Source organism: Lactuca saligna, chromosome 5 (assembly GCF_052625555.1).
Source record: "Lactuca saligna cultivar CGN05327 chromosome 5, ASM5262555v1, whole genome shotgun sequence".
Taxonomy (NCBI): Eukaryota; Viridiplantae; Streptophyta; class Magnoliopsida; order Asterales; family Asteraceae; genus Lactuca; species Lactuca saligna.
The window spans coordinates 313,780,756-313,794,010 of record NC_136421.1 but is presented as its reverse complement, the minus strand read 5'-3'; the positions used below and the strand labels follow the sequence as shown (position 1 = coordinate 313,794,010).

The following is a 13,255-nucleotide window of genomic DNA, read 5'->3' as shown; positions in this document are numbered from 1 at the left end:
AACCATCCTTGGTCACTTTGTGAACATAACAGGACAATATAATCATGGAATCCTCCTTGGTCACGTCGTGACATCCTCAATGTCACGTCGTGACCATAGTTTGAGATGACTAGTTAATGATTTGAGTACTTAATCCATTAACTCTCCAACTCCCACTTTCCAGAAAGCTTTAAGGGACTCCATAGGTTCATAAAAATGACAATTTTATGGACATGCATGCTCTATGCACGTTATCTATCCAATCTAGGTTAAAAGCCAAGAAAGTGACCCAAAACTCATGTGAGGCTCACAATTCACAACTAATCGTTACATCTATAAGTTATGATGCTCTAGGGACTCAAGAGGGCCATAAAGTTGCCAACTTTATTCCATCCATTACTTAAATCAAAACCATGAACCAAAAGGGACCAAAACAACTTAGATCTAAGAGAATAATCATTCTGGTAGAAGCTTGAATCCTTACAAATGGTCCAAAAAGTGATATCCAAGATGCGAAGATGTTGATTGCTTTATCCTTGCACAAATTCTCCTTCTACTTCCTTCAAAAAGCTACAAAACCACCAAAGATGAGCCAAAACCACAAAGAAGGATTAGGGTTAGGGTTTTCTGAGGTTTGAGGGTGATGGAGGATGATAATGAACCTAAAAATCGAGTTAATGGGGTTTAAATACGAATAAAACCCTAAAAGATCATGGGCTTGAGTTGCAGCCTTCTTCACATCGTGACCACATACTTGTCACATCGTGACCACAGTCTAAATACGCGTTCTTTACTTTGGCTTATCACGTTGTGACCTCCTTATGGTCACGTCGTGACCCCAAAACCATGTTTTATAAAATTAAGTATAATGTGTTTGATTATTCAAAAAATCTATGAGTTAGAGGGCGTGTTTTGATATTTGTTGATTCGATGAATAAGTGTATGAGTTTAATTATTCAAAACTCTACGGAGAGCAAGCTTGGTTCAGATTATCAAATTTGTTAAAAGGTTTGGTTCAAAGTCAATTCGCTCCGAACTCACCTCATTGTCATGTTTAGCTTTCCACTATCCTCCAATTCTTAAAGAATTTTATTGATAATTAATATATTAAATTGTACATAATTTTTTTTTTGAACTAAGTGAATTTTCAGGAAAATAATCGTATACACAACAATTCAACTTATTGATTGTTAGGATTAAAAAAATAAATATACAATTAATATGTTTTAATATAATTAAAAAACTGAATAAAACTTGAGTAATACATCTATCTATTTAACTAAGTCATTATTAAGTTCATTAAATGATATGCATGGACTATATTAATGAGCATATAGTTTTATATAATAATAATAATAATAATAATAATAATAACTAGAAAGGTTACCCCGCTACGCGGGGGCCAGAAGCTTTCAATTTTGTTTCCGAATCGATAAATATGAAAGACGTAGAAAGTGCAAGGATGAAAAGTCCGGGTTTTGCCATGGACCGTTTTTTTCATGTTTTTATTAAAAAATGTAAAAGTTTTGACTGCAAGGAGTAGAAGTATCAAAATGACTAAAGAACTAAAGGAGAAGAAATTAGCAACTTTTTCGAAAATAGATCAAATTTGTCAAACTATTAAAGTTTTGTGATCTAACTTTAAATATTAAAAGGTTCCTAAAAAATATAAAATTATTGATTGCAATGACAAAAAATATCAAAATGACTAAAAAATGAGAAACAAAGTTACCAAAAAAAATAGCAAATTTACTATTTCTAAGATTCATTTCTTATATATATATATAATATTTTTATTATTATATAACCGTTTGAATAAAAAACTTTGACACATAAAAAGTAAATTAAAATCAAGGATATCAGTTAATTAGAAAAACAAATGATGGGGTATTGGGAATTTCTTGAAAAACATCTTTACAAATAACTTTTATGTAATAAGCGAACTTCAGTTTTTAAGTTTATATTTCTATAACATTAAATGAGAAACAAGAAATTCCCCTTGGCTAACTAGTTAATTATTATTATTGATATCATTATTTGTATTATTATTAGTAGTATTATAATAACAATACCAGAACAACAGTAACTTATACATTTTGAATAATAACTTAACATTAAATAAACCTCGAGTGTTTCCTACCCATTTGACCTGCCTTTTCAAGAGTTTGACAAGCCAAAAAAAAAAAAAAAATCCAAAATCTATAATAAAATTATTTAATCGTTTGTACATTATGCAGGATCACTTGTAGATTACATAAACCTTTGAAGGTTTCCTACTGTTCAAGATTTTGAAAGCAAAAAAGAAAATCCCAAACATCTGAAAAGATAAAATATGTACACTCACAGACCTAACACTGACATAGCAAATGCAAAGTGGAAGGTGGTGGATTGAATTTTACTTTTTTTAACAGAATTTACAAATCAAAGGAAAATGAAGTATCAGTGACAATCAATAGTCTTTAACTTTTTCTTTTTCAGTAAAAATCCCACCTTTGCAGTATAAAACCATTAACCCCTCAAAGCAAGCAACAAAAGCTTCAAATCCCATTTCTGCCCTTCGAATTAGGAGCAATGTACAACTTCTACTGCACAATGTACAAGTCTTCAATGCACGGCTCTGGATTTGGGAGTCTCGAAAGAATGAACACTCATGTCCGGCTACTTTTGGTGCCTTGATCCCATTCTGCAGTAGCAATGACGAATTTTCATAATAAAGGTGAGTCCCACAAATCACAATCATCATGAAACATGTTTAACAAGTGTAAATCATTAAACATGTCGAACAAATGTTAGATCATTAGCAATGAGTACCTGATCAGTAAAGAAGCTAAAAGAACCTTCTGGATTTTCATCCATTCGTACTCGAACTCTGTTCAATCGAGAAACAAAAAAAGTATCAGATCACGAAATTAAGTTTTATTTATTTAGAATTTTTACACAAATTGAAGGAGCGACCTTTTCTGAAGCATAAAAGAACAAGGAGGCTTCATCAAATTCCCATATTCTTCTTCATTCAGAATCTTCAAACCTGAAGCGAATGCACGAAATGAGAATAAGATGCCTTTTACAATCATTATTGGGGAAAAAGAAACAGAGTATTAATCTTTCTGCAATGGCAAACCTGAAAATTCCGGCTTGAATCCCAAAATCAGAACCTGTGTTCTTCGATTTGTTAAAGGAAAGCAAAATGTGTGATTTCCTGAAGAGAAAATGAAGAAGCTTAGATACCAATCCAATTTAAGTTATGATACTTCTAAGAAAAAAACAGAGGAGATCTTACATTTAGTAAAAGTTATGATCACCGTATCTACGGGAATAAGGTAAAAGTTCTTCAATCTCAATCCGTGAAGAACCATTTGTGGTTTTCTTGATTCGGCTACGGTTTATAGATTCAACTTCTGCTAAAAAAATGCTATAAACAGGTCTATGATCTGAAAATCTTGATTCCCCTCTAACATACGACATTTGATGGAGTCCTCTTCCATACCATAAAATTCTATCACACCTTCACAAGAAAACAAATTCAATCCGATTTAGTTTTTAGTAAAGATTCCAAATGGGATTCTAGTCAATTCAAGTTTTGGGTAGGATTTACCATGCGGGAGTTCTTCGTTTTTCCTTAGGGTGCATATCATCCCCAGCATATCGATCTGAATTATTTGAATATTTGTAAGTTGGAGGGAAATATATTTTCCCTTCATTCCATCCCTGAAATGCTCGCCCCCTTCTTTGTTCTATCCGAAGCTATATAATCATACAAAGAACATCGATCATTTTTCAGTATTTTGGGCATAATTTTGAATTTTGAATATGACTAATTTTCGAGACTTGCCTGGTCATTTTCCAACAAAGCCCTCCAGTTCCGCATCTCAACGAGCGCCTTTGCAGCTCGGTAAGAAAGGGCAATCCGGTAATTTAAGTCGCCAAGCCATATAATTCGACTGCGACGTGCATACAGATTCAATATTTTAGCATATGGTTAAGCATATGAAAACTAAATTTAATGGAAACAACTTCGGCTTACTCATGATCGAGGATTGTTTGTGGAGAATTCTCGTCTCCCTTGCGTTGAACTCTCGGAAACCGAGTTTTCTTGAGAATTTCAATAACATCTGAGTTTCTTCTAAGCTCATCGCCTTCTTTTTGTCCGGAAGTTAAATGAGTACATATGAAGCAAAAACTCGTTTCGTGCAATGACATGCTAATGGAAATCGAACCCTGAAATCAATTTATATAATAATCAATATTTCCATAAACAGAACACAAATTTGAAGGAAAGAGAAAGCTTGTACCTTGTTTCCTAGGTACCCCATTAATCCTCTACCAACACACGATACTTTCATGTTACGAACATCATCCCTAAGATCACTTTTTACCCATACAGTAAGATAAATCCCGACCATTTGCTTACTTGCAACCAAACAATACCTCGAGTTTCCTATCAATTTATCTTTCTCTTCCATTGAGAAAGATCCACTATACGGGATTTGTGAGTAATGTGTGTCATTAGGCGAATCATCCGGCCCATTATCTTCATCAGAAGATCCACCACCCCATCTAAAATACGGTTCATAATCACCAGGTCGGTTCCCAAACATGGCCCGATCACAAACACTATATCTCCGCTCGAACTGCGGGGGCGGAATCGACATTTCACTCTCGGTCATCCTCATGCTACGGCTTAATGATTGGAAAGAACGGCGTTGGAAGAAAGACGAGGCTTTCTGCCTTGATCCTTCAAAATCGGAATCCAATTCCACCACCGGGTCCGGAATCGGAGACGGGGTATGGAATCCACCGCTTGTTCCTGGAAGACTGTTGAGTGTTTTTCGAATCAGTGCTAGCCATTTTTTAGCTGGACCGTTGTCTTCTGTGCCTAATACGTTTCCGGCGTTTAGAGGAACGACTTCTTGAAACCTGATTCCCGAACAAGATCGGAATGGAATTAGGCATTACGTTAAACATGATTAGCAGAAAAAAAAAAGTTTGATTGTGTCGAAATAGCACTCACCCAAGAACATAAATGTCAGCAGGAGGTGATGTGTGTAACCAATCTTCAAGATTTAAACCACTCGGTGGTGATTTTCCAGCGACGTTCCATGTAGCTACAAAGATCCTATTAACAATTTTCAAAAGAAATAAGAACATATAAACATGAAACTAAGATCGAAGATAATAATCCACGAGAACAAACCTATAATTATCGACGTCTCTCACTTGAGTAGCATCAAGTTCGATCTTGCTTCGACTACGACGACTGGTGTTCTTTTTACTTGATTTCTCTGTCGAATCAAGAAATAATTGGGATTTTCATTCTAATTTGTGTAATAATCATGTGAAGTTAAATGGGTTTATAAAATATTCATAAATTGCACCTGTTCTTTTGTTTTTCTTGATCGTACATGCTTCTCTTTCGTTGAGATTGTTCCTCCATTCTTCATCTCCACCTGCAAATTTACCCCATCAAGAAAGTTGTTTTAAGATGTAGTAATTGCTACTGTAACTGTAAATTGCATCAAATTCAACATATATTAATCACAATACAACAAAAGGAGCCCTATAGCAGCTATGGTGGCTCCTAGTATTTTAATTACTATAAAATCATAAATTATTGAAGTGTTTTTTTGCCACTTCAAATAGGTGTTTAAAAATCATTAATTGATTTTTTTTTAACTTGCTTATCATTGTACTAAGTTCATAAACAAAGATTATTCACCCCAACAAAATTATTACCTATAAAATCATAAATAAAAACTAATAATCAAAATTTGTAAATGTCGAGTCAGATGAGAACCATTTGAAGACCATAAAAAGGAAGAAGAAAACAAAGAACCGATCTTGAACTGTAATGAGAAAAAGTAGATAAAAGAGATTGAGATTCCAAATGAATTATGTACAGAAACATACAGTCATTGATACAGAAATAAAGCAAAAAAACAGCAAGTCAATTAGTGTTCCCCAATATAGATATATATATATATATATATATATAAAAAAATCAAATAAAAATAACCCAAAGAATTTATATAATCATGAATAAAAATCACAAAATCACCTCCAGAAATAAAATCATCGGCATGGAAATCTTCTGCTTTGCTCTTAACACTGAACCATCTCTTGAGTGTTTTAGGCCAAGAAACCTTCAATTCATCGCCATTAATATCAACGTCTCAATACATACGTACAGACAAAAATATAAAAGACCAGTCATTGTCAAAAGAATCAAACCTTAGTCTTCTTGCAGTTTTCATCTACCATTGTTCCAAAACTTCATACATATATAAATACCCAACAAACTATTTACAGAAAAATAACTTTAGATTCAGAGCAATGGAGTCCAAAAATTGAATCTGTTTACTAGAAACAAATTGGGGGTTTAATGTATTACAAACTAAACAACACAAGAGGGGATGAAAGATTGTGTTTGTATGAAAAGCCACAAGAGAAAAAAGAAAGTAGAGAGAAGGGTTGAATCTCAAGATATAAAGAGGAGAAGAAAGTGGCAGTTTCTTGGCATTTTGGTTTCAATATTTGCAAACAAAGAGTCAAATCAAAGAGAAACCCCTGTTGAGTTTGTTTTCTGTAGGACTCTATGTTTTCTCTCACTTACACCTATTTGTTGTGTACGCAAGAAACAGAGAGAAGTAATAAAGAAAACAAATGGGAAAATTCAGGAAAATGTGGAATTTGAAGAGAGAGAGGAAGAGAGGGGGGGTGGGGGGGGGTGTTCTCTGATAAAAACCTGGTTCTCGGTACATCAAAGTATCGAAATTAAAGAAGAATAAAGAACAGGGGAGGTGGTTCCCCACTCTCTCTCCTAATTCCTCAACAATCGAGGCCCTTTACCCCAAATCATAGGACGACATTGTTTCAAGAGAATTGAGAAAGAAGACTATTAATGAGAAGGAGATTATGGAGATCTCACCATTTAATTGAGTAATCGAGTGAAAATAGCATCGATATAAGTAACTGTTAATAATTATTTTGTTAACAATTATATGTTTTTCTCTAAATTTATTTGACAAAAGTTATAACCGTAGGCAGATTTTGTCGAATAGATATCTAAACACTAAATCTTGAATATGTCATTCTTTGAACTTTTGACCATTTTTGGTCAAACCCCTTAGTGAACTGAATCTTGGGTTTTACATTTTGCTTCAAGATTAGTTTTTCTTGTTTGGTGTGTTTGGATCTTGCTTCGAATGTGTTTATGGGGAATATTTGTGCATAACAATAGATTGTTCATGTAGATTTCATTGGGGATCGAGCATTACATGCCTTTTTAGATTCAATTAGCATGAAAAATAATATAGTTTTATTTTGGGGTTTGGAAGATTTTGTAGGGTTTTTAGCTTTGTAGGTGAGAAGAATAATAGTTTACAATATCCTTAAAGCCTCCCTTTTGTATGCAAACAATCCAACAATATGTTCTTTTACCAATTTCTAGACCAAGAAAGTTGTTTTAAGAGAAGTAAAACTAGCATATGGTCCCAACCCCACTTCCCTATCACTTCATTTTAATTATTGAAATAATCCAATCCTCTATAAGAGTCATAATAACTCCATTAGCTAACCAATAGAGTAGTAAATATGTCTACAATGATACAAAATTTTGTTATCACATTTTACATTCTTAGCTTTAAACAAATTTGACCTATGACCCATGAACCATTTGATCTCTTTGGGTCGTGAATGTTAGTATATGTATTCGTAACGACATTCAACCTTTGAGCCACTAAATATGTGATTCTCATTGGTTTAACGCTCTAGTCTGTAACTCTATATGATTGATTATGACTTTCAACTTTCATATCTCTAAATCAAATGAACACATGATCCATGCGTTTATGCAAACACTTAATTTTGCATAACTAGATACCAAGTTACAACATTCAACCTTTCTACCATTAAATCGGATCGACCAATGAGCATGTAGTCTTATAGGGTTTCGACTTTCGAGCCATGGTCTGTATAACTAGTTTTAATATCGTTATTCGACCTTAGCTTAGGTGAGAACAAAGTGAAATCTTGGACTAATCTAAGTTCTAACACATGGTTTTGGGGAAATTCTAATATTCTAAAAGCACATGGTCCATGTGGGAGACTGTGTTTGGTCCTTAAACCAAGGGACTAGGATGAAAAAATAATAGTAGATTTGAACCCAAGGCTAGTGTCTTAAATAATAATTAAATACAAGGGGCTGAACTATATTAAATTAACACAAATAGCCCTCCAAAACTTTTGCAAGTAGATTGGGAACAAACACACCTCTATGTAGCCCACTACCACCCTACCCCCTCCCCCTATTGAACCTTCGTCCAGCATAACAAACCAGTTGGTCTCTACTTACGTTGTCTAAGACATGTCCCAATAAACAAAAGTTACATATTAAAATATTCCTTCTTTTATAAGATATATTGTTCAATCTCAAAAGAATATTTAGTTGTGGTTGAGATGTAATAATATAAACAGTTTTCTAATGTTATTTGTTTTGTGAATTTGATTTGATTTTTCTGTTTTCAGTACTAAATTAATTTTGAAAAACATAGAAAGTTATCGCAAGAAAAATGATATATGATTTAAAGTGTAATATATTTATTTTGAAAACATAGGTCCAAACACATGTTACGTGATTTTAATATCATCTAGTAATTTTAATTTGAAAACATATATGATTTAAAAAGTAATATATTTATTCCGATATACCATGAGAAAATTCTTGGACCAAGCGGATGCCTTTCATCGAGTAATTTTAATTTAAATGGAAAAAAACTAAATGTATATTTTTGAGTTTTGTTTACCTATGGAGATCTAAGATAATACATGTTACGCGATTTTAATATCATCTATTTTGGAGTATATGAAATTCATACAACTTTAACTAGGGTTCCGATTGTGATTAATTTGATTCAAGTTTGGTGATGCAAATTACACATTTCTATAAGACAGGTTTGATCATGAACTCAACAAATAGTAGTGGTCATGAACAGAACAAATAGTGGTGAAATATACGGGGAAAGAGCTTAACGAGTAAACAAGGGTATTGAGATAACCCGACCGCAGTATATTGAAAAACCCTCTTAGTTAATTCAGTTATGGAGAATATTCACATGTTAGTACCCCCCCCCCCCCCCCCATGGACTCCTTGTAAAACTTTTGTCAATGCCTAGTATGGGCAAGGTTGAATTAGAATTAACATACTCTCCGACTATAAGTTTCTTGATGTATGTCATGACAAGCACCCGAGCCGGTATTGCTTATGATGTGGGAAAGTTAAACAGGTATACGAGTAATCAATGTACTCAACATTGTTAAACAATTCAACTAGTATTTAAATATTTAAAAGGAACCATCCGGAATATGGAATAGGAAACCTCCTACTCACATTTGAAAATCTAGGGTTGCGAAGATTTTATGCGTTGTGAGGCGAGCGATAAACTAGAACCCAGATCGAAAAAGTGTTACTTTATAGGCTATCCTCAAAAGTCTTTTGGATATCTTTTCTACATGCTTATGAGAGCAAAGTGTTTGTTTCTCGAAGAGGCTTCTTCCTCGAGAGGGAGCTCATGTCCATAGAAGCTAGTGGGAGCCCAATTAATCTTTGAAGAAATTCAATAGCCATACGAAGAATGACCTGTAGTTGAAACTAGCATTCAACCTGAGGTTGATCAAAGTGTTGAGAAAATCAACATAATTCAAACAACTCCCTTTCGCAAAACCAATAGAGTTCGTATCCCTCATGAGTTTTACGGTTTCCAAAAGGAGAAATATCGATTGGTGATCGTACACTGGTGGGTATGGATGAACCATCCAGTTATCGGGAAGCAATGGCAGGATCTGAAGTTGCTAAATAGAAAGAGAGTATGGAAAGTGAAATTCAATCCATGTATGATAACCACATTCAGAATTTGGTTGATCCTACGCCCGACATTAAAGTCGTTGGGTGCAAGTGGATCTTCAAGAAAAAGAGTAACATGGATGGGAATGTCCACACATATATATTGTAACGACCTGATTTTCCCTCTGTCAACAACGCTAGTTTCCGTTACTCGATTTGTTCCTCTGTGTGATGCTAAAATGAAATAGATTGAATAAAAATGATGTCTAATAATGTCAAAAAGAATTAATTAATAATTAAGATGGTGTGTAATTTAATTAATATGATTTTGTGGATTTTAGGGTGATACAAGTCGTAAAAAGACATTAATAGAATTGAGGGACTGAAAAGTTATTAAAAGAAACCTAATATGTTGTGTTATCTAGGGTTAGGGTATATCATGTGCAATGAAAAATAAGGGATGAACCTATTTGTAAATCAAATTGAAACCCATGTGTTCCAATCGACGTGTTTAAGAGAATTAAGGGTTTCGTTCTTTTTTTTTATCCCTTTGCTAGTTTTTTTTGTGTATACGTCATATTGAGGGTCATCATGGAGTCAACCCAAATAAACCTTGGCCTCTTGATTGTTTCTCATCGATCAGCAGTAGAAGGAATAAGAAATAACGACGAGGGAGAGAGAGAGAGAGAGAGAGAGAAAGAAGGGGGGAGGGGTGTACGTGAATTGGGGACGCAAGGCGAGAGGGAAAGTGATTAACGAGAATTATGGTATGTTTGAAGTTGTAAAATCAATCTCATAAGTATTGGTATGTCTTGATTCTTTCTTCCTCTTGTGTTCTTGTTTCAATTACTTGATGAATTGGTTGAAATCTTGAGTGAAGTGCTTTTTAATTGGCATCATTGATCATGTTTCTTTCTACTCTCAATTCTTGTGATGTTGTGTGATCGATTTTCATCCACATTAGGTGTGTTATTATTGTGTTCTTTTTGTCAAAATTCTTCAAACAACACTCCCTTATATGTTGTTATTGGTGGGTAAAAGTGATTGGAATTGTAGATCATTGTCTTCCATTTGGTGTCATAATTCTTGGTTCTTTTAAGAGGGTCTTGACCCTAGGTCCTTTTAAGAGGATCTTGACCCATTAAGCCCTTAAACTCTCACTCCAATGTTCTAAAACACCAATCTGGTGTCCCAAGGTAGGCAAAACACGTAAAGTTTCCAACTTTACGTCCATGCATGCTAGAAATACCCTCTAAGGCTCATTTACGACTTCATAATGGATATATTGCATTAATGGGACATAAGGACCATTAAAGTTTGCAAATTTAAGCTTCAAGAGGTCATGAAGGGGTTAGATCTAGCTTGACAACCCCTGGAACCCACATCTTTTGGACAACTCAACCAAACCCTCTAAAATCATACTTATACTTCAAATAAGGAGATCTAGATGAATACATGACAATGTAACGACTTTATACCTCAAAAATGTTGCCTTTGAAGAAGTGTTACTGGATCTAAAGCCCCTCCTTCGAGCTAGATGCTTCCCACCTTCAAGCTCCTTTCAAGAATCACCAAAAACCACTCTTTTAAGCTCACCACACTCAAGATGCAAGATGGAAACGAGTCTAGGGTTTCTCTGTACAGGGAGGCTGGTAGGGAGGCCAGCCAAGAGGGTTTAAGTCCTTTATATATGGTGAAACACCCTAAAATTAAGGTTTCATCTTTGGCCGTAAACTTTTCGAGTTGGGGCTCCCTAACTCATCGAGATGGACCCTTAAACTCCGCGGCCAAATAGATTCCCACACGACGAGTTGGAGCTCCCCAACTCATCGAGTTCCAGCCTAAATCCTTATAACATGTTTAGAAATGAATAATACCTGGACCAAGTATTACAAATCTCCCCCACTTGAACTAGACTTCATCCTCGAAGTCTGCTGATGCAAAAAGGTCCGAATAATGCTTCCCCATCTCGTCCTTCAACTCCTAGGTCCATTCAGATCCTCTTCGGTGTTGCCATTGCACCTTTACTAACTTCACTTCCTTGTTCCGGGGGGCTTTCATTTCTCTGTCCAGAATCGCAATGGGCTTTTCCACATAATTAAATCTCTCATCAATCTGAATATCATCAAGCGATACAACCATCAACTCATCAGCCACACACTTCCGCAACTATGAAACATGAAATGTATTGTGGATTTGCCCAAGCTCCACAGGAAAGTCCAACTGATACGCAACCTTAACCACCTGGCGATAATCCGAAACGAGCCAATAAACTTGGGGCCCAACTTGCCCTGCCTCCTGAACCCAATAACACCCTTCCAGGGTGACACTTTTAGGAGTACCATATCCCCAACCTAAAATTCTAGGTCCGATTTGCGCCTATCCGCATAGTTCTTCTACCTTTTATGCGTTGTCTGAAGTCGGTCGCGAACCTGTTGAATCAAATCAGTCATCTTGAGTGACACTTCGGTACTCCCTATAACTCGATTTCCGATCTCCCCCTAATAAACTGGAGTCCTACATCTCCGACCATAAAGCGCCTCAAACGAGGGTCAGTCAATACTAGAATGATAACTATTTTTGTATGAGAACTTTGCTAGCGGAAGGTAAATATCCAAACTCCCTCCGAAATCCAATACACATGTCTGAAGCATATCCTCGAGCGTCTAAATCGTTTGCTCGCTCTGACCATCTGTCTGGGGGTGATAAGCAGTGCTAAAACAAAACGGAGTTCCCAACTCCTCATGGAACTTCCTCCAAAACCTGGAGGTGAAACGAACATCACAGTCCGAAACTACAGACACTGGCCCCTCGTGTCTAACCACCACTTCCCGCACATAAATATCTACTAACTTCTAAGTTGATATACTCTCAGAGATTGGAATAAAATGAGCACTCTTAGTCAACCTTCCCACAATAACCCAAATGGAGTCCACACCTTGTGCCATCCTAGGTAACTTCGTGATAAATTCCATAGAAATTTCTTCCCATTTCCACATGGGGTTAGGTAGCGGCTGCATCTTGTCGTGGGGCCTCTGATGCTCAGCTTTGACCTTCCTGCAGGTCAAACACCGCTCAACAAACCATGCAATCTCCCGCTTCATGCAGGGCCACCAATAACTCAATCTCAAGTCTCGATACATCTTCGTGGCCCCCAGATGGATAGAAAACTTGGATTTATGCGCCTCCTCCAAGTTCTTTTGCCTCACACCCCCAGAAGTCGGTACCCAAACTTTTCCACACTTGGTCAATAGACCCTGACCGTCTCGAACAAAAAGTGGAATTTGTCCCCGAATCCGCTCCATCTTCCAGTTCTCCTTCTTTAGTCCTTCAACCTGAGCCTCCTTGATCATATCCAGTAGAGGTGAAATCACCATCATCCTCAGGCAAACATCTTGGATAGGAGCACTCGCCGCCTTACGACTCAGAGCATCGGCC

The 13,255-nt window shown here is 35.9% G+C and overlaps 1 protein-coding gene across 1 annotated transcript; it reads right to left on the bottom strand.

Annotated features, from left to right (window-relative positions):
• Positions 1-2,158: 2,158 nt before the first annotated feature.
• Positions 2,159-6,685, bottom strand: LOC145048636 (type I inositol polyphosphate 5-phosphatase 4-like). The gene is made up of 14 exons (XM_078997184.1): positions 6,208-6,685; positions 6,035-6,119; positions 5,355-5,426; positions 5,174-5,261; positions 4,991-5,095; positions 4,272-4,896; positions 4,004-4,197; positions 3,812-3,920; positions 3,575-3,723; positions 3,260-3,484; positions 3,101-3,178; positions 2,935-3,007; positions 2,791-2,848; positions 2,159-2,662 (listed from the first exon to the last, which is right to left on the bottom strand). Exons 1-10 carry the CDS (start codon positions 6,235-6,237, stop codon positions 3,262-3,264), a joined length of 1,680 nt encoding a protein of 559 aa, XP_078853310.1. The 5' UTR covers positions 6,238-6,685; the 3' UTR covers positions 2,159-2,662; positions 2,791-2,848; positions 2,935-3,007; positions 3,101-3,178; positions 3,260-3,261.
• Between the last annotated feature and the right edge of the window lie 6,570 nt (positions 6,686-13,255).

What these genes read in the sequence shown, in the direction of transcription:
- LOC145048636 (XM_078997184.1), bottom strand. Translation starts at nt 6,237, where the DNA reads ATGGTAGATGAAAACTGCAAGAAGACTAAG. An exon ending in CGATGATTTTATTTCTGGAG is followed by an intron (nt 5,427 to 6,034) that starts GTGATTTTGTGA and finishes GTAAATTTGCAG; the next exon opens with GTGGAGATGAAGAATGGAGG. An exon ending in CAAGAAAAACAAAAGAACAG is followed by an intron (nt 5,262 to 5,354) that starts GTGCAATTTATG and finishes TTGATTCGACAG; the next exon opens with AGAAATCAAGTAAAAAGAAC.